This window comes from Strix aluco, chromosome 14 (genome assembly GCF_031877795.1).
Source record: "Strix aluco isolate bStrAlu1 chromosome 14, bStrAlu1.hap1, whole genome shotgun sequence".
Classification (NCBI taxonomy): domain Eukaryota; kingdom Metazoa; phylum Chordata; class Aves; order Strigiformes; family Strigidae; genus Strix; species Strix aluco.
The window spans coordinates 1967568-1988130 of record NC_133944.1 but is presented as its reverse complement, the minus strand read 5'-3'; the positions used below and the strand labels follow the sequence as shown (position 1 = coordinate 1988130).

General features: G+C 45.3%; 2 protein-coding genes across 8 annotated transcripts in view; one reads left to right on the top strand and one right to left on the bottom strand.

Moving 5' to 3' along the window:
- Positions 1-13754, bottom strand: part of GALNS (galactosamine (N-acetyl)-6-sulfatase) — a 48276-nt gene extending 34522 nt beyond the window's left edge. For all 7 annotated transcript variants that reach the window (XR_012625063.1, XR_012625064.1, XM_074839266.1 and 4 more), the window contains exons 1-9: positions 13620-13754; positions 10222-10345; positions 8909-8983; positions 7858-7960; positions 4842-4985; positions 2867-2933; positions 2623-2750; positions 1687-1826; positions 389-492 (exon numbers count right to left, since the gene is read on the bottom strand). Coding sequence is in view for 5 of the 7 variants with exons in the window: in XM_074839266.1 (XP_074695367.1) it covers positions 389-492; positions 1687-1826; positions 2623-2750; positions 2867-2933; positions 4842-4985; positions 7858-7960; positions 8909-8983; positions 10222-10345; positions 13620-13718 (984 nt within the window). In the remaining 2 variants the exon portion in view is untranslated. The remainder of the gene's footprint in view (positions 1-388; positions 493-1686; positions 1827-2622; positions 2751-2866; positions 2934-4841; positions 4986-7857; positions 7961-8908; positions 8984-10221; positions 10346-13619) is intronic.
- Positions 13726-17324, top strand: TRAPPC2L (trafficking protein particle complex subunit 2L). The gene is made up of 5 exons (XM_074839285.1): positions 13726-13844; positions 14942-15114; positions 16099-16186; positions 16306-16385; positions 17138-17324. Exons 1-5 carry the CDS (start codon positions 13812-13814, stop codon positions 17181-17183), a joined length of 420 nt encoding a protein of 139 aa, XP_074695386.1. The 5' UTR covers positions 13726-13811; the 3' UTR covers positions 17184-17324.
- The last annotated feature ends 3239 nt before the right edge of the window (positions 17325-20563 follow it).

The window sequence follows — 20563 nt, the reverse complement described above, 5'->3', positions numbered from 1 at the left end:
AGGGTGTGTGGGCAACACACTCCTGCTCTAGACTGGGACACACATCGGCAGCGTGTCTTTATACCCCAATTTGTTCAAACACATCACCCACTAAAAATACTGTCGTCCAAAAGAATGAAGGGTTTAAATAGAGCAGAAAGACAGACCAGACCGCTCGGTGCTCACAGAAGTGTTGATCATAGACACTCTAGATGCAAATTTGCAATAAAGAACAGGAGCAGCATCGTTCTCTAGGGGCAGCCTTCAGCTCCTGATTTAGACAAGCATCTGGACGGACACGTTGGGCATGTTAAAAGTCTGATCCAAACCCCACTGAATCCAGCAAGAACCACTCCACCCCCTTTAGTCCACTTAAGACCGACCAGAACCGTTCAGAGCAGATACTCACCCCTCCTGCAGGTATATGACCAGGCCACCAAGCAATAGCTGGCTCTCTCATGCCACCTTCAAAGGTGGTTTGTTTGCCACACAGAAAACGCCCATTGCTTCCTCCTAGAGAGAGAAAAGCCGCCATAAAACACATGATATGCCAATATTGTATTTCAAAGGGGCACGGTCAACTGGGAAATTTTTAGGTTAGTTTTAAATGAATTTTCATTTCTGCATGAATGCTTCTTCAAATAACATGTCCAGAGTTGTTCTGGGTTTTGTTGTTGTTGTTTTGTTTGTTTGTTGTGTTTTTTTAAATACCCCTTTATGACAAAATTTTAGGAATGTCTTTTCAGGTCAGGGAGAAAGTGACAGTTAAACGCAACTTGCTATCAACCAAACAAAGGAAAAAAAACCCAAAACCAAACAAACAGAAAATACTTGGCTGGCATTTTCCTTCCCTTTAAGGATGTTAACTGCTGTTTGTAACTAAAGGAAATCTGACACTTTCAGGCAGAAATAGTATTTTTTTCATAATCCTTTTAAAGTACCAGAGCAGTATTAGATGCAGATACAAGAGTGTAAAAAATAATCATGCATTCTCCGAACATTCACTCTCAGAGATAGCAAGTGGTTTGCAGGAATGTCTGGGATTTTAAACCCAGCCTTGGAGCTGATCTTGCTGAGGAACAAACAAGGAGGTCTCGCGACTGATTCCAGGTCACCCGAAGTCAAACACAGTGGTTCAGCTGAAATCAGAACTCGGGATACTCCCTGCTCTATGGTCCAATAACCACGAGACAGCCTGCCTCCAAATACAAGAGAGAGGGTTATAAAATCAATTTGCAATGACTCTGTTTGAGAGAAACAATCTAAACAAAAGAAAACTCGTGAATTAACAAAGATACTTTTTCTTCTTTATATTGTTCATGAGAGCTAAAGGAGGAGGGACTCTTGAACTCTCTGTAATTAGTCAGCTCAAATATGCATTTGGCAGAGGGACAGTAAACACTCCGCTAAGTTATTGTGCCCGGTCCTAAATAAATTACAAAATATTCACCCCTGACAGTGGAAATGAACACAGGTGAACTGCCACACTGGGTCAGGCCAAGGGTCCATTTAGCCAAGGATGCCTCCTCCAGCAGCGACCAGAAATAACAAACATAAGCTAACTCTAAACATAAATGCTCTGCATTTTGAGGCTTCTTCTAACTGCATAAAACAAAACCCCAGGCACAGGACTCCTTCCTCGCCGGACACAGAGATTGAAGCCTTGATTTCACAACCCCAGCCCAGGTTTGTTCATCTGAGACTCACCTTGTTTAGGAGCTGAAATGAGAGCAGCCCCGTTATCAGAGGTGAAAAACACAAAAGTGTTCTCACTGATACCCAGCTTCTGAAGATGTTTTAGGATTTTTCCAATGCTATCATCAATTTCTCGTACAGCGTCCCCATACCTGAGGCAAAAGCAGATGCATACTTAAAGGCAGCAGAAGAGGAAAAGTGTCACACAGGGTGACGCGTTGTGATCAGCCACAATGCTTTCAGTGGGTGTAATTTATACCCACGCTGCAGAAATACTTCTCTTATGCATTAGGTAACATAATAAAGTTTTCCACTGTCACTGCAAATATCTGGAGAGAGCAACCTCTTGGGTATTAAGAGTCAGAATTTGTTCAGATGTCAGCCACTCTTGGACAGAGACCAGCAAGTGATATAAATTTAGCTATAAAGTTCTCAAATATAGGCAAAGCCACTTCGCCATAGACTTGAAGCTAATAACACAGTTTTGCTTATGGATGCTGGTTCGAAACTGCACTCTCAGAAGCAAGGCTCACAATATCTACAGAGCTCTTTGCCTCCTGTAAATTGTGTTTTTCAAGCATGCTTTTCTACTTGCTGGTCTGATTTATAGGCTTTTAAAACAGGCACTAATCATACAAAAGCCTTCCAAAAAATCATCTGTGCCACATACAGCACTTCATTACTCACACAACTGGCAAAGGAGCTTAGACTCCCCCCTCCTCCCCCATTTCAGTCACATGATCTTCATTTCAGATTATAGCAAAATTATTAAAGAACAATCCAAGCAGAGTCCACACAAACTAATGTATTTCAGCACACACATACGCTTTTGAGAAATGATCTCTATACTTGGATCTAATAAACATTGCTTAGGTTTTCTGTTTCTGCAGCATGAGGTATTAATTAAAAAACCCCAACAAAACCAACACTCACAAAAACAAGACTTACAGTCCTCTCTGACTAGTGCCCAGGAACTGTTTGGAGGCATAAACAGGAGCGTGGGTAGCATCAATTGCCCAGTATAGAAAGAATGGCTGCTGGCTGGCCTGCTGCTTGCTAATAAAATCGAGAGCTTCCTGTAAACAACAATAAAAATGAATTTAACGGAATCATCCTCTGCCATCTAAATCTCTCCAAAAAAAGCAGCATAAAGTCACTGCAGCTTAGAAACCAGTATTAAGGTGGACAGTACCTGCAGGTAGATCTGAGTCAAGTTGGCTTCACCCGTCTTCAGATCAATTTTGAAATCTTCGTAATATCTTAAGATAAAATGAATCAGAGAGGAAAAAAAAAATCAATCCTAAGGAATATACAACATAAAAAGGCTTCCCCCCTCCCTTTACTTACTGGGTAAGCAGGCGACAAACAGGCCACAGATGCTACTCAGCAAACTCTCTTCAGATATTAAAAAGAATGTCACCATATATTTTTCTTATGAGAGAAAGCAGTGAAGCAGCTAGATCCAAATTAATGACTACAAATTTGGACAATCCTGAGGCACCGACCTTTCACTATTAAGCTATTAGAATAGGGGTAGTATGCTTCAAGATCTCATACTGCTACTCCTTCAGTAGAGAGCTGTTTGAAATGCGAGTAAAATTTTCAGAAGTACACAACAACTTCCAGTGAGATAGAGCGATCCTGGAATCAGAACTTGGGCTGCTCTGAAAACTTTGTGTGAGAAGCATCTTTAGACACCAATTAAGCAAAGGGCAGGGGGCAGTCCTCAGGAGAATAACAGCACGTGAAATAAGATGACAGGAGCCTCGAAATGAATGGACAAGAATGGCACAGACTGCAGACTTGGAGCACAGAATGGTGCTGCACAAACAGACAAAAGGTTATTACAAACAGGAAGAGAAGGAATAAAAAGGTCTTTCAGTACAGAATGGAACCAGCTTCCAAGAGAAGTAGTGGAGTGAAATCATCACAGGAAGCCTTCAGGGCGCAACGGGATAAGCAAACATCTCTGGGAGGGAGGCACTCTAGAGCAGTTGCTTCCCTAGACCATCCACGTGCAACTTGCAGGTTGGCCTTGGTACTTGGACCTTTATTAATCCTCAGAATCAAACACCTAGCTTCACATTTAATGAGCTTCAAGTTGAAATTTAGATGGGAAGGTAGAGCTGAGGAAGCCAGGATTCCTACAAAAAGTGGTTTAGGACTTTAGAATAAAGTTTAGTAGTCAACTACCACGCCAAGTCTCTGAGGGGCATCAATACCATCGAAGCAAGTCTGTATTGTCTCAGCTTTAACTGGAATAGTCAGAGGGCAGCAATCACAACTGAGAAGCAACAGGCACTGCCCAGGCATCAGTGCTTGAGTACCCTTTGCTGCCAGCACTGTCTTCAAAACCTCCTCTTCCCCCAGGAAGGACTAGCCTTGCTTCCTCTCCTAGATGAGAAATTCACATACCTCTTGGTGGTTACTCTCTATCTTCCTGTTTCTGCCCGCCTTGTGCGTTTTCCCACAAGGCTTTCCCTTCAGTCTGCCTTAGCTCCAACAGAAACCACCACCCAGGCCTTGTAAGGCTGGATATTGGCCGTCCCCAGACTAGAGGGCAAGTCCTGTTCAAAAGTACGAGGGCAAAGCAAGAGATGAGATCCTGGCACAGGTCCAGAAATACAAATGGGTTTCGAAAAGAGACAAGACTAGTTGATAGAAGTCACTGGCTATTAATGATCTGGACACAACCTTCAGTTTAGGAAGGTGGACAACCATCCAAGAGAAGGACCATTCCACATATCTGTTTTCTTATACCCTTTCTATAAGCCTTCACTACCAGCAGTCATCGCAAAGTATAACGGATTGAATGGATCCAGAAGGGCTGTTCACCTGTTTCATGACCTTTTACAAGCATCTTTTCTGCACTGGCTCACTGCTGAGTTGCAGGACATTCAGGGCACTCAGTAGGAAGCGCCTCAGACCATATGAGGCAGGATATTCTCAGTGCTCGACAGGCTGTAGAAGTTCTCTGCACGGGGTGAGGTACCTGTAGATCACTGCCCGTCCAACCGAGTCTGTAACTCTGATTCTGAAACAGCTGCTGTTTTTGCCAACCCCTTTTCACTGAAATGGGTTTGCTACGCCAGCACTTATCTTCCAGCACTGTAATGTCAGCAGGGAAAGCAAAGAAAATAACATTACCAGGCAAGTAGCTGAATTACCTGCCAATCATTTCCCAGTCCCTATACACAGGGATATTGGGGAGCGCTCTGTTATCAAAAGGTCCAAAATGGCAGTTTGGGGATCCAAACCATTCATCAAACCCGTGCTTCAGGGGGTGGAACTGCGGCCGGTGACCCAGATGCCTAGGAGCAAAGGAAACAGATGAGTTAAAATTCTACTGCAAAGAAGCGAAGAATAATCTCATCAGAATGGCATGCAAGAAAACAATCTTTGCCTAAGAAGAAAAGCTTCAAGCATTTTAATCAAATAAATGACTGCAGAGCATCGTCTTGATCTTTCTCATACTTGTTGCAAATGCATCCATGCAGCCTCACTCCAGTGCTGACATATCTCCCATTTTAGTCTGCTGTCGAACCTTTGTTTTCCATTATTTCCTTCTACTGGTGTCTTCTCATGCTGCCTCGATGATCTGTGCTGATGGACTACACTGCCCAAAGCTACTGCAAAGACGCACATAATGTTTTACTTAAGGATTCTGATCTACGACAAGTCACTTTTATACAACTAAGCTGTAAAAACACAAGGTAAAGCTCATGAAATGTACCATTATATCTACATTCCCTTTATGGAGTATTCACGCTGCCAAAATGTTACGAGAGACCTGAATGTAAATGAGAATGAGTTCTTTATGTGCACATGTGAACATAAAACACGTTTAGCTACTCCTGATGACAGCTCCATTCTACTATGCAGCTTGAAAATTCTCCATCCTTAACTTCAAGATGAAGCTCCTCTCTCATCTCCAACTTCTGTACTGCAAATTCTACATTTTATTCATTTATACTATCTTGAAGATACAGAATGCCCATCCTCTCCAGTCCCTAAAGGAGACCTTTGAAGCTAAATGTTTATTTAATCATTCCAGCTTCCACTCACAAGCCTGCATTTGCAACCTGTCCATTTTGTGCCATCACCCCCTGCACACTTTCTGAACATAAGGGGCATAAAATGCATTACCTGAAGTAAAACGATCCATGGTGTTATTCTGAGCTATTCCAAAATGAGTTATGAGAGAAAATAATCATCATTCCAGCTATGATCATAACTCTGACATAACTAAAACTGCACGTCTGACCTGCAGGATCCTACCTTCTTCTCATTTATATACATGATAATACAAAGTTATTGCTGGATGTTTCTACAACAGGGAACATGAAAAAATATTTTATTCTAAGAAAGTCCTAAGAGAACTTACAGAGGAAGAGACTTGAAAAAGGTATCAAATAATTACTGAGATGCAGATTATTCTCACCCTCTCACAACACAAAAAATAGAGGTATTTAATGAAATGCAACAAATTCTAAAATGGTCATGGAAAATACTTGACTTGCAAACATATCATTAAACTGTGGAACTTACTGTCACAGAACACGTTGAAAAGTTTTTAGAAGGGATGCTGAAAGGATATAAAAATCTGCTGGAAAACTTAAAAAATTTTTCAAAGCCCTAAAATTCTACACGTGGCTAGGATGAGGCTCCAATTTAACTCCTGTACTTTGCATTTCTTTACACCTTTCTAGGGAGCAGGTGGTGTGCACAAACGACAGGGACTGCTGCTGTACAGTACCACTCCCTAGTCCTGTCTGGGATAACAGTTCTTGGGTGCACAACGACACTGCGCTGCACGTTCAGATTTAGTTTGCTTCTTGCTAACAGCTGCAGGTCCTTCCAGATTTGCTGTTTTCCAAATAACTGCCTGGAACCACTCTGTATTTGCGTTGTTTATTTCTTTTCCCTGGGTGTATGAATTTACATTTATTAGCACTGAACTGCATCTTATTGCATTCAGCCCACTGATCCGATTCTTCACAGCCACTCTGCTGTTTGGATTTGTGGTAATAAATAATTCACTGATTTAGGTTAGTTTGCTTTCTTTCCCATTTCAGCAGCAGCGGTGAATCTGACCACAATTCAAACTCACTCTTCTCTAACTTGTTAACGGAACTGTTAAATAAACTGTATCCCATTATTTTCCTGAGCAGTATCCCCCTGATACTAGTCCTGTCCGAAGTCTCTTCATTAGCCATGACTCTTAACCAAGCAGCGCTCCTCTGGTGTCCATGTAGTTTTGAAGTTGCTATTTATGCATTTATTTATTACAGCGCTGTTACAAACCGTGACTCGACTCTTCAGAGATCCCCAGGCCCTGTGGGATTCCATTACAGCCCACAAGCACATTTGAAATTCGAATGTTACAAATGCACCAAGTTTCAACTATTACACTGGTAATTCCACCATGCTTGTTTGATCTGAATATCTTTCAGGTTTTTCCCTTCCGATTCTTTGCAGACATCACAAAAAATTGGTTTTTAGAAGTTCTTCTGTATCCTCTACAAAGATTATACTGTACTTCCATGAAAGTCCATAAAGTCAAAGGACAATATTCACAGAGTATTGGATCACCCCTCTTGGTCTTTTAAAACACCTGGTATCAACTATCCCGATCAAGCCTATCCTTATCTACCCTGACCTTCTACACTTGAACAACCTTCAGTAGCCCTGGAGATGTCTGCATCTCTATTTCTACACCACACACTTCTACCTCCCCAAAAAGCAGCTTTCACAATTTAGTCTACTCTATTAACAAAAAAACCCAACACACAGCAGGGGCCAAAGATAAAAAGCACGTAGGTGCTCAAGGCAAGTTCCAACTCGGCGTTTTTTGATTAAACTAAGTAGTGTGATACATGGATGAAACCACAAAGAGTTGAAGGGTTTATAAATATATATATACACACACACAGATATATACACACACATATGAAAACGCCTTCAACTCCTTCTGTGAAGATATATGTATGTACTTGTAATGGTAACACTCGATTCAGAAATTGATCCCAGCAGGGGGGGAAGATCCACCACAAATTTCAAAAGTTGGACATCTGAGCTTCAAAACAGGTTTTTTCCTACAGTTCTGGTTGTTCTGCTGCTCCTTCACAAAACATACACACGCTTACCGAAATCTCAAAGCAAGAGATTTTAAAATGAGTTTACCATTTGCCAATGATCTTATTGATGTAGCCAGCTTTCTTCAGCAACTCTGGAAGCAGTAATTCAGAATCTGGGATTCCTCCTACTATATCCTGTGGCGTGTATGCTGCATAAAACAAACAAAAAAAGTCCCAGCAATATCAGTCCTTGGAAGTCCTCCCAGGGCATGAGACGAAGAGAACAAACTGATTCAGAGAGATCAAAGGGAGAACTCCACGCACTTGCACACCACAGCCAATAATAAAAGGGGCTGCCATCACGGAATGAAGGCAAGACCCTTGAAAGGGAGGGTCAGAAAAAAGCAAGTGCTTTAGGTGTGCATTGGATTTGCCTTTACTCTTGCAAATTTGCTTTCTATTTCTTAAAATGAAGGCGCTTTTTTTCCCTTAAATCAAACGATCGATAAACTTGCTCAGACTGCAAGAGCTGAAAGAAATGGTATGTCTCTCACAGCTCACAGTTCTCTGGCCCTTGAGAATCTAAGGTGTGACTTTGGTTAGGATAGGGATAGCCAAGCATGCTCGCTGATCCACAGTGTGAACCAGTATGTAGCTGCTGATTCTCGCCCAAGCATGCCCACACATGTGGCATCTGTCATGCTGGAAACAATGACAGGAACCAACATCAGCCCAGTTATGAACTGGTAATCTTCCCTGGAAGCACCCTGGGCACAACGGTGCTGTAAAACTGAAATCGTTAGAGAACTGCCTGCTGAATAAAACCCTAAGCAGCTTGTTCCTTACTCGGGGTGTTAACATACACCCCACGTGACTTTCTTTCACCAGACACCAATTACACTGCCCAGAGGAAACACCTCTCAGCCAGCAGAAGCAAATGGATCAACCAGCCTTGTTTACGTCTCTTAATTCGAGGATGTTTTCTGCTTGATGAGGAGGAAGCAATAAATTTCACGCTTATTACCAGCAGTTAACACGGTAATCTTTTTGTGCCACTCTGGAAGATCACGGAGCCAAGCCTTTGTTCAAAGCAAAACTTCCTACAAAGCACAGAGGGAAATCAAGAGAGGAAGGCAAATCAGGAATGAAGCCCATACCGTTTCTGGCATGTGCGTTCGTGGTGTAAAAACCATTCCTGACTGGGAGACGGCCCGTCAACAGCGCTGCCCTTGCTGCAAAGAACAAAAAACATTTTATTTTACAAGCATTCTCTGCTTAATATTAATATTATTATACTAAGGCTGAGGACAGTGCCCTGACTGGAGCATGGTAGTGCCCTTTTGCCACAACCAGCTACTAAGATCACTCCCATTAGAGCAGGCAGCAGCTCCTCTCTCCAGCGAGCCACGGAGACAGCCAGGTTCTGATACGACACCATTTGAGTTACTCCAAGACAAACCCGACTGAAATTTGGCCCCTCTATTAAATGACCCACTGCTGAAGAGTAATTTCAGTCGTCAAGGTAGCAGCCCTCCTATCTCAGTAATTCTAAAAGGAATACCTGACGTATATATGTAAGAGGAAATCGTAACACAAACTGATTGCACGCTTAAGGCTGAGTTTTCAAGCTTGCCTGAACAGAAGTCATGTAACAGTGAAGAAAGAGCTGTCCAGCTTTGACAATAAAAGTCAAGTCCTGACTGCAGGAAACATTTACACAGATGTTCAGCTTTAAGCATATGCTTATGCAGTACCACCACTGGACTTAGCAGGACTTCAGCATATTTTAAAGGCCTTTTCTGAGCAAGGATGTCACCAGCACACCATCAAATGATATCCTAAATGAAAGCCCACCTAGAAAGCCCCTGTTCCTCATTTTTGTTTCAGTTCTTGGCTGCCAATCAGGTTTGAGTTAAAAACAAATTAAAAAACAACGCACCCCACAGAAAAAAACAATAAGGATAAAAATATCTGCATCTCCCAGACCCAAACGTTTCTTTTATCTTTTGTCCGTTCCCCAAGAATCTTGCAAGCCACCAGGGTCAAAACCAGGACACAGTCTGCCATTCCTTACATGAAAGTCTCACCAAAGCCAGTGGAATCAGACAAACTATGTACAAACTACATTCAGCAACATTTTAGATACTGCTTTGTCTGTTTATCCCAAATTGAGAAAGCTGAAAAAATGCAATGAGGCTAGAATACTAAACTGTAATGTTGTAAAAAAATCCTTTAGCTGGACTGATTTGCTCACTAAAACAGTGCTTTGTATGAACTAAAGATTGTAGGTTTTCCAATCAAAACATAAATAAAAAGGGAGCAAAAAGCAAGATCAAAGCACCAAATCCAAACTCTGCCCTGAGGGTAATCACTGGTTTGGTTGCTAGTTCATGTCAGATGCTGGCAAACATCCCGCTCTGCTCAGAAGGTGGCATGCTTATATGCTAGTTTAAAACTCAAGTTTACTTACATGGAGAACAGAGGGGGTTGGCAGTATAAAAATCCAGGAAAAGCATCCCTTCTGAAGCCATCTGGTCTAAGTTAGGAGTTTCCTTAGAAGGCTCTCCGAAAGCTCCCAAATCGCCCCAACCCATCTGTAAAAAGAACACACCGAAAGACGTAAAAGTACTTTTACTCTTCCACAATGACAATGCTTCTGGGCCCACATAACACTTTTATTGTATCCCTGCATTCCTAAATCTTTATAGTGCTCATCTCCCTACTTAGGGAGTACTTCACAAACGTGAAAAAAATTATCTTCCCCAACCCTGTGAAGGTACGTGTCTTTGTGTTGGACCATTAACCCCAAGACTCCATCTCAGCCTGCTGCATCCATCCATCCATCCATCCATCCATCCATCCATCCATCCATCCATCACTAGAAATGCAAAGAAAAGGTCTAAACCCAAAAGCAGTGCTGCAGGAAAAGAGAGAAAGTGTTGAAAAGCAAGCTCTGGAGAGAAAACCTGCCAGAGGCATCATATGTCACTCTGCTTATTTGAGAGACAGTGGTTTCACCCTGTGCCTTCCTCCTAATTCAGAGGGGTCACACAGCCAGGAGAACCGTAAAATTACCATCACGTTGTCTACATTCATTGCTGAAAACTATTACTGGTAATAATACAAATAAAAGTAAGTGACTTAGAACAGAAGGTTCTAGAAGGGAACAACTTAATGAGCAATTAGGCACCATGGTTGCTAGAGATTATATTATGCTTTAAAAAGGGAAGTAGCTATCTTTAATACAGATGCGTATCAGGTGAGCAACTGATAACGGAGGGTGTAATGTATTGAGATCTTTAGAAAACCATCTGTCTGGTCCCATTTGAGAGTCTAACATTTACACTGCAGCGGTGCAGTTTGGAAAAGAAAACTATTGGAGAGCTGCAGAGCCGGCTGTTGAGGTTTGAGTGAGGAGCAATTAAATGGTACCACCTCACGCTAGGATGGGGAATTAAAATAGATTCAGCGGGATCACCCCTGAGTTCTTGATTCTTCAGTATCTTTATCAAGGAAGAAAGGAGAAAAAAAAAAAAAAAAAGAGTATCACGTTGCTCTAATTCACACACAGTGACAGAGTCGCAGCAGTTACCGAAGGACCAAAAGAAAAAGACCGTGGAGATGTATTTTTAATGAAGAGCATATTAAATAAATAAACAGTTTGCAGAAGCTCCAGTCAGGATCTGTGCCTCATCATGCCTCATGCTGTACCAACACTTCTAGAGTAGGATAATCACTGTCCCAAGGAGCTTTCATCTTGAAAATTACAAATGCCAGCTTGGGGGGAAATATTCCTGAATGGAAAATTGAGATAGACTGCCGGAGGCTCAACTGGCCGGAAAAACTAGGCTTACAAGTTAATTATCTTGTACAGGAGTGTAGAAACACTATGAAAACAAGAGTCATGTTGAATTGGCAGAACGGAGCCAAACAGGCGATAAGAGCTTGCCCACCCCTGGAGTCACATACTCACCCTCATTAGCTTTTCCAGTAGCTTAAAACAGCACACAATGCATTTCTACTACAAACACACCCAAAAGAGGACGCGAAAATATTAGAAGAGAAACAAACCAGGAAGATGGCAGCAACTTGAACATGTTGGAAAAGAATGCATTTCCTTGTCCGTGTGGCTAAGACCACTACAGGGTGCAAAAGTGAAAAGACTTTTAGTTGGAAACAAATCTGTGATTATTTCTGCTCTTTAATGATTTATTGCCTTTTTTTTACCCCTAGTTCAGAGAGGAAAAATTGGCAGAATTAGTTTTCTTCTTGTATGTTTTTTCAGGAGGCAAGTTTGGGTTTCTAAAACGTTTCCTGAAATGTACTGGAGTTTTCCTTGCCTGGTTGATGCACCTTATTGAGTGCTACTACAACTACATCCATTGCTGGTACCAGAAGATACTCCCACAGTTATTTCTGGAGCCTGCAAAACCAAGCCTTAACTTCAGAATGATTCTATCAGGGTTTGAAAATCACCAAGACACCCTGTTTTTCAACATCTACCAGCCACTGGAATCCTTTGCCAAGGACTGTGGAGTTAATTGCTCAGTCATTAAGAATGGACTGATAGATAAGGTGATTACACTTCTAGATAAGGTATGTAGGTGTGTAAGCACCAATTCCAAAAGGCTTGCGTATGGGCTTGACTTTATAGATCCAAGAAGTCTCCTTTGTTTTCAGCAGGACATCCACACAGGAGGAATACGGAGAGGTTTGTGTGCAGTGTCTCTAGCACAGGTCACCTAGAGCAGCTCTGCCCTGAAGGAGGAGGGCAGGGATACACCAGGCCCGGGCCTTCCTTTCATTTCTGCACCACTTTTTACACAAAATCTGGAAAGGACTCAAGAAAGACAGCAACTGAGCATGTTGGCTTTCAGAGTAAGTACTTACAAACTTATTCAAATATTCCTGCTTATTTCCAAGTTTCCCAGACCACCACATCAAGCCGTGAGCTACGCCTGAATCACTGTGCTGAAGACCTCTGACCATGAATCACGGTACAGACCCTGTCCACGTGCTACGACAAAGGGAATAGATGCAGCACACAGCTGAACACAGAGGCCACACCACCTGGAATGGATGATGTGTGAACCTGGATCTGCGACCCACGGGGGATTGTACACACCAGGGAGAGCTTGAGTCAGTGAGACAAAGCTCTAAGCAGCAGAAGAAAGCAAATAAATGCTCAAGACACACACTCTCAAAACACAAGTCTTGCCAGGCCCAAAAATGGCCCTTGATATGCACTTAGGAAGATGTCCAGAAAGTGTAATTTGCAGGATAATGCTCACAGGGAGCCAACTTGATGAAACTTTAAATTATTTAAAGGCCTCTCCCTCAGCACCAGTACAGCTTTGGACCCAGCCCATGCACCACAATGCTCCCACAAGCTCGGGGACCACCACCACAGCACCTCTGACGTGCCACGCACACACCATGAGCAAACATCCCAGACATCAGCAGAACGTTTTTGCCAGAGGCCCTACTCGCAAGGCACCGGCGTTCAAACCGTACCCTGCTGAGCACCCAGCGCCAGGGCCTGGGCGAGAGTGGGCCACCGCAGCAGCCTCTCCACCAGCCCTCAGCACCAGTGCCCTGCTCTCACTCCGATGACAAGCCTGCCCCCCAGCTCACACCCTGTCACACCCCATGGAGCCAAGGCCCCAATTTCCCTCAGCCACACCAAGCCCTTCCCATGAACCCAAGTCCCCCTGTGGGGACCGGTAGCCAGCTCCCTTCTTGGTGACAAACAGGCCCCCCTCAGTGTCACCCCCCCTCCTCCCAAAGTGACTTCCTCCCAGTGACACGGGCCCTGCCCCCCCGTGACAAGTGTCCCACCCCCGGGACCCCCTCCCCGGCCCCACTCACGTCGTCCATGAGGAGGAGGAGGAGGTTGGGGGGCGCGGAGGCCGCGGCGGGGCCCAGGGCCCAGCACAGGCAGAGGGGCACCAGCACCGCCCTCGCCATGGCAACCGCCGGCCCGCGCGCCCGCCGCGCGTCACGTGAGCGCCGCCCGCCCCCTCGCCTCACGTGACGCGTGGGCGGGGCGGCGGGGGCAAGATGGCGGTGTGCATCGCCGTGATCGCCAAGGAGGTGGGGCGGGGCTGGGCCTCGGGCTGTGGGGCCTGAGGAGGGGTGAGGGGAGCGGGGCTGGGCCTCAAGTTGTGGGGCCTAAGGAGGGGTGAGGGGAGTGGGGCTGCGACTCAGGTTGTGGGGCCTGAGAGGGATGGGGGGGGGGGGGGGGGGGGGTCAAGTGGGGCTGTGAGGCCTGAACAGGGGTGAAGGGAGTGGGGCTGGGACTCAGGTTGTGGGGCCAGGGGGGGTTGTAGGGCCTAAGTGGAGTAGTGGGGCCAGGTGGGGTCATGGGGCCTGAGGAGGGGTGAGTGAAGCAGGGCTGGGCCTCAGGTTGTGGGGCCCGAGAGGGACAAGGGGGTCAGGTGGAGCTGTGAGCCCTGGGCAGGAGTGAGAAGAGCAGGACTGGGGCTGAGGTTGTGGGGCCTGAGCAGGAGTGAAGTGCAAGCAGGACTGGGGCTGTAGTTTGGGGCCTGAGGAGGACTGGGGCTGTGGGGCTGGGTGAGGTTGTGGGGTAGGGCTGAAGGGAATGGGGCAGGGTCCCAGTTTGGGGCCCCTGAGCAGGGCAGTGGGGCCAGTGAGGTTGTGGGGCCTGAGCAGGGCTGGGTCTCACACTGTGGGGCCTGAGGAGGGGAGAAGGACTGGGGCTGTGGGGTAGGGGTGAGTGGACTGGGGCGGGGTCTCAGGTTGTGGGGCCTGAACAGGGTTGAGGGAAGTGGGGCAGACACTGGAGGTTGAAGTGGGCTGAGCAGGAGCAGCCTGAGACCAGGGCAGGGGGAGCTGGGGCAGCATGAGGGTGCCCTATGGTGTCCTGCTGCCAGGAGAGGAGAGGGATTTCCTCAGGAGGAACTGGGGACAGGCTCTGCTGGGACAAGGGGGCAGGTCAGGCAGTGGAGAGACGTGAACCTTGTGCAGTGCCTGTGCAGATGATTCTCCTGCCACTGGTGTGTGGAGGCAGATCTGCTCCACAAGCGCTGCAAGGTGTAAAGGGGACTGTGCTGTGAACATAAAATGGTTAAAATAGCTTCCTTCTGACAGCAGCAATTCTTTGGGTGAAAACCATCATTTGCACAGCAGAGTGGCCGGTCCTAGTTAGCGTAATTTGTTCTCCTCCTCAGAACTATCCCCTCTACATCCGGAGCGTTCCAACTGAAAACGAGCTGAAGTTCCACTACACTGTGCACACTTCCCTCGATGTTGTGGATGAAAAGATCTCTGCGATGGGCAAAGCTCTTGTAGATCAGAGGGAACTGTACCTGGGGCTCCTCTACCCCACTGAAGACTACAAGGTGTATCTTTCTAATGCCTTTTACCACGCCATTATGTATTTATAGGCTCTTTCTTGCGAGGGGCCCCACATGGGAAACCTCTCTCCCTACTTGGTGCCATGTTAAAGACATCAGCAGAAAATATACAGACTTGTTCACTGACCGGTTTGTCATGTAGAGGTTCAGGTTTGGTGCCTTGGTCAGTTCAGCAGCTGCTTTGTTGCCCAACCAGGTGGTAGAAAAATTTACCCTTAGCCTACATGAAGGAGAGTGCCTGGTGCAGGTTAGACTTCACCTTTCATAAACTAGGTGTTTTATTCCCTGCTTAGCTAAAACAGTTGACTGTGACTAGAACAAAGCTTAGACTCTTTAATAACGCCAGCGAAAGTAGCAGGAGTAGGAAGGTACCTCTGGTCAAGTACCTAAATCCCACATGTATGGTCTGATTTCTCTAAAATCTGTACTTCACAGCCACAGCTTCCCCAGCGTTTTTAAGTCACATATTTGATCTTTGGAACTTTCTTTGGCTTTTTCTCTGAATCCCACAGATGGAAGTTAGCAGCAGACCTGATTTCTGGGTTTTCATAAACTGGTTGTTAATTTTTGAAGTCTCAGGGCAGTCACACTGGCTGATACTTAGAAGATCTCCAGGTCTCTGATTGCGGTTTCCCAATCAAGAATAAATAAGGTGCCTGTGTCATTAAAATGGTCTGAAGAAGAGAGAAACCCTCATGAAAATAGCTAGTGGGAGGCTGCTCCTGAAATTGCAAGGCATGCCTTACTGGCCAGCACAGGCATGAGCTTGGCCTGGAGTTATCAAAGATGGCAAAAATCTGGTAGAAAAGGGGATCCAGTGTCTTGCTTACCTCATCTAGTCCTAGGTATGTGCTGGGCGCAGCAGGAACGTCATGTTTCCTCTCAGCTTGTTTCTTTGAGTGTATTCCAGCCTTGTTTTAGTTTGGCCAGGCTCTGGTGTGTCAGAAGCACATGCCTTAACAGCTGCACAGATACGGCTACGTGACAAACTCGAAAGTGAAGTTTGTTATGGTCGTGGATTCCTCCAACACAGCACTTCGAGACAATGAGATCCGCAGTGTAAGTGCAGGAAATCAGAGCACAACTTGCCACATCAGTGTTTTTGCTACTTCCACTTATTCATAAAGTGCTGAGCAGCAAAAAAAAAATAAATTAATTAAACTACAATCCCTTTTCAGATGTTCCGAAAGCTGCATAATTCATATACGGACATAATGTGTAACCCTTTTTATAACCCTGGGGACCGTATCCATTCCAGGTAAGTGGGTTGATCATACTGATCTTTGTCATCTCTCTGGAACTCGCAGCGTCCCTGTGATGTCCCAGGACCAAAAGCATGACCCCTGCGGTTGACCAGGTCAGATGTGCGTGCTCCAGCTGCCCAAATGGAGAACAGCTGTGTTGTCTTTGAGCCGGTACTGCAGAGCAGAAAAGCAATAATCTCATGAGAAGTTACATTGAACTCTCACTCCCAGCTCAGAACTGGTATTAGAAACACTGACTCAAGAAAATCAATGTCTTGGGGAGAAAAAAACTGCCTGTTTTCATAGGTAAAGATGAAAATTATGGGTAAGCAGAGCAGGTTTAAGAGAGAACAACTGCACTTGCCCAGGGCTTACCCTTGGGTAAGGACAGAGGGGCATTCAGCCTGTGTCATTCCTCACATGTGAGGGCCTCTACCCCCATTTCTCATCTATAAATCTGTAATCTCGCAGGGAATTTTAATAAAGTTGGGAGATTTTATTGCCTAGGCAAGAACAACTTCTTTTACACTTTGCTGAGGCAGTTCTACAGCCAGGATAAGACCTGTCCTTACTTCAGCTTAATTAAAAGTCATTATTTACTCAGTGGAGCATGCTCTGGTTGAAGAGTAAAACCATGTATTCAGCTTAGGGAAAGCCAGCTTGGTAACCAGTAAGAGGCATTGTTAGCCATTGGTTCTGTTACGAGAGATCTGCTGGGCAGAACTAGCTGCTTCCTTTAATATTCTGTGTTCATTTCCTTCTCTAGGGCTTTTGATAATATGGTGAACTCCATGATGATGCAGGTGTGCTAAAGCTCTGCCCCTCCTCATCCGCCTGTTGAGAACATTCCCCGTGTACAGGAGCGTGCCTCCAAAGTGATGTATATATTGTCTTTGTTCTGTGTAATATTTTAAATTTATTCTGTGTAAAATAAACTTGACACCTGCACGGTCTGCATGCATTTCTACTCTGGCAAACCTGAGCATGGCACAGACGTTGCTGCTCAGCTTTATGCCTTCAGGTAACATGTGAGAGCCATCCCTTCCTTCAGGAAGGTCAGCTGTGTCAGAGAGAAGGTTTGTTCCCTACAGAAATATGTGCAGCTGTGCCTCTGCAACTCAGATGTTTCTGTAGAAATTGGGCTTTGTGTAAAAACAGCAGTTCCTGCTGTGCTTGTGATTAGAGCAAGCACAGCTGCACAAGAGACAGCTAAGAGATTATTAGGGTCAGCCTAGATTTCAGTCAGCTGAGACACAGAGTGACACTGCTCCTCAGAAGTAGTGGTGCTGCAGAGCAGTTCCTCTGAAGCAGGAGCAGCACAGCAGCCACAGCAGCCCCTTTGCTCTTTGCCAGCCCCCTTCACCACTGCTCAACTGTTCCTTCTGACAGGAACATCACAAGCAAGTGCTTAATTCTAACATGCTCAGGCTGCTTGTCCTGCTTTTCCTTAGCTGGGAGCGCTCAGATCTGTACGTACTTACTCCTTTAGTTCTTGGAAAGGGAAAACTCCGCAAGGCAGCTGAAGGCTCTGAGTTTTTCTACAACCCCAGCCAGTACTTCTGTACTTGAGAAAGCTCCAGCAGACAGACCAGCTGGTCTCCACACTCCACCTGATCAAGCCCTGCACTGATCTTGCCTTCCTGGGGCAGATCTTTGGGTGACTCACATCTGACAGGACTTGCTGGCATCCCTTTGCACCTCGTTCAGACAGCCCAGGCACTTTTAATTATTTCTAGCCCAGGTTGGGGAGCACAGGTAGAGCAGCTGGAATAAATCCACACCAAGAGATTAAGACCTGAGGATTGCACAGCTGCCTGGCTCATCCCAAACTAATCTCTATTAGCATCCCCTCCCCCTGCAGCTCCCTGCTGTTCTAATTAAAGACTACCAAATCAATAGCAGGTATTTAGATAGAAAAAATACAAACTGGACTAGAAAAGCATCCCAGCTTCTTGATCCCCTGCTCAGTACACTCGCACTACGCAGGGCTGTGCAGCTACAGCGAGTCCAGAGGTAACGCACTGAGCAGCTACTCTGTGCTTTTCACACACCTCTACTCCAAGTCTTTCCTGCCTGTGCTTCAAGCACCTAATCAGTTAAAAATACAGAAAACATAGCTAAAAATACAAAAAAAAAAAGCTGCACAGCTCCAAAGGATACAAGAAGCCTGGAGAAAGCCAGGTCAGCGTAGAGTGTCAGCTCACGGCCAGCACGGTCTCACTGCAGATGAAGTTCACACAGCAGGATCATTTATTTTAAAAATAAGTGACATTTACAATACTTTTTCAAACAGAGCTTAAATACATTTTAATTAACAACAACCTGTCAAATAATGGGAGATGAAAGTGTTCAAGCCTCTCCCACCATCTAAACAAGGCACAGCTGTACACTGCTATTCCAAAACATTTTCATATAAAAATCTTCACTTTTCATTCACAGAGACAGAAGCTCAGCATTTCCTCTTCCACAAGAGAGTTCAAACACCCCAAAGTACTTTTTGTTAAAAATTAAGTCTCAAGAATTTACAAAGCAACTAAACAGAAGATTTAAATCCCTAGAAAAAGCTACTTTTATAGTCTAAGCCTAAGGGTAGCTCAGATCAAGGCCAGTCTCGGCAGCACAGTCCACACTGGGCAAAGTGCAAAAATCAACACAACACAAAGAGTTAAGGCTCCAAGCTTTAAAAAAATCTTGATATCTTAAGGGGGAAAAAAAAAATAATCAGTGGGATTTTTAGCCTGGCAATGCCCTGTGAGCTGTGAAAAGCTGCTTTAGGAGTCAGTTGCATCTGTTGCATCTGGGTTAGAGGAATCCTAAACCAAGGATCCCAAAAGATTAGTGTGAGAATTACATAATAAAACCAATTCCAGTGTAGAACTTCACACAGTGTCCTGGTGTTCGCAGCCTGCCTCTTTTAACAAAGTTTTACCTTTAAAAACGAGTGGGTTTAGAACTCACAAACACAAGATCAGCAGGAAGGGGAAGTGCCAGGCACTGTTTGTTCCCCAATACCCTGTGCCTGTGGTGCACTTTGGTCCTGACCCTCTAGTTCAGCTGGGCTCAAACCATCCCCAAACAGGCATCTGGAGCAGGAATGGTGATGGGAGTAAAGAGGAAGACCAGAACAAATTTGCAACAGACCTGACTTGGTAATGCTGCTACTGCTAGAAATAAAGTAAAATGATGAGTTGGCAGCACCCTTTGATCCCTGTAGCTTTGGCATAAAAGGAGAGGGGAAGAGGGGGTGGTTGACTTCTAAAATAAGAGGGGAAAAGGGTTTTGTGACACCCAGGTCTTGTTTTAACTGCCACAGAGATACAGAGGCTTCCAGAGAAACAGCAAGGGATGCTTTTTCCCCTCCCCTGGTTGTTAGATGTACAACAGCAGCGAGCCAAAAACCAGACCTAAACCACATCATTAGTCTCCATCCTCTTCCCAGAGAGCAAGGTCAGAAATTTACAAGGCTGACGAAGGAAAAGCTCCCCAGAGGTCAGGTCTAGAGCTGCAACCCAAGACTTTCTCCACTGATTTGGAGAAGAAAACAAGTCTTTGGAAAGGCCTTGAGCATCTTCTTATGGGCAAGAGAAAGCAGCATCCAGCTCTTGTAGAAAGCTGAGGGTGCTTCACAGGCTGAGCAGGCCAGGTCCGCCCTCACAGTGGAGGGGCATTTGGACACCTAGAAGCCAAAAAAACCCTCCAGCACGGCCCTTTTCTATGGGATGAGAATGAGACTTGGTGGTTGGGGAGAGCTCTTCCCTTCTCAGGGCAGAGTGTTTTCTGGAATAAGACTGTTCTTGACGAAAACGCAAAGCTAAGGTGAGCCCCTCCTGGGACGCTGGCAGGGATCCCACGTGCGGGTGGAGTGGATCAAGTCTTCCCTCCCGCAGCCCGGCGCACGGCTGCCTCACCAGTAATCCTCACGGCCAGGCAGATGGCATTTTAAAAATTAATCTTTTTTTGGCTTGGGTAGGCATATTTTTAAATCTCTCCAATCTCATCTCCTCATTTCAGTCCCGTTGGCATCACCAGGGCAGTCCAGTCATTTCTAGTACGGAAAATACCAAGGCAGCAGCTTTGCCCGACCCCTAAACAAGAACAAAACCAGCATCCTAAAGCACAGGGGCATCGCTCAGCTGTGCCAAAAAAAGCACAGCTACCTGCTCCTTCACCCCTCCAAGAGCTGGGATTCACC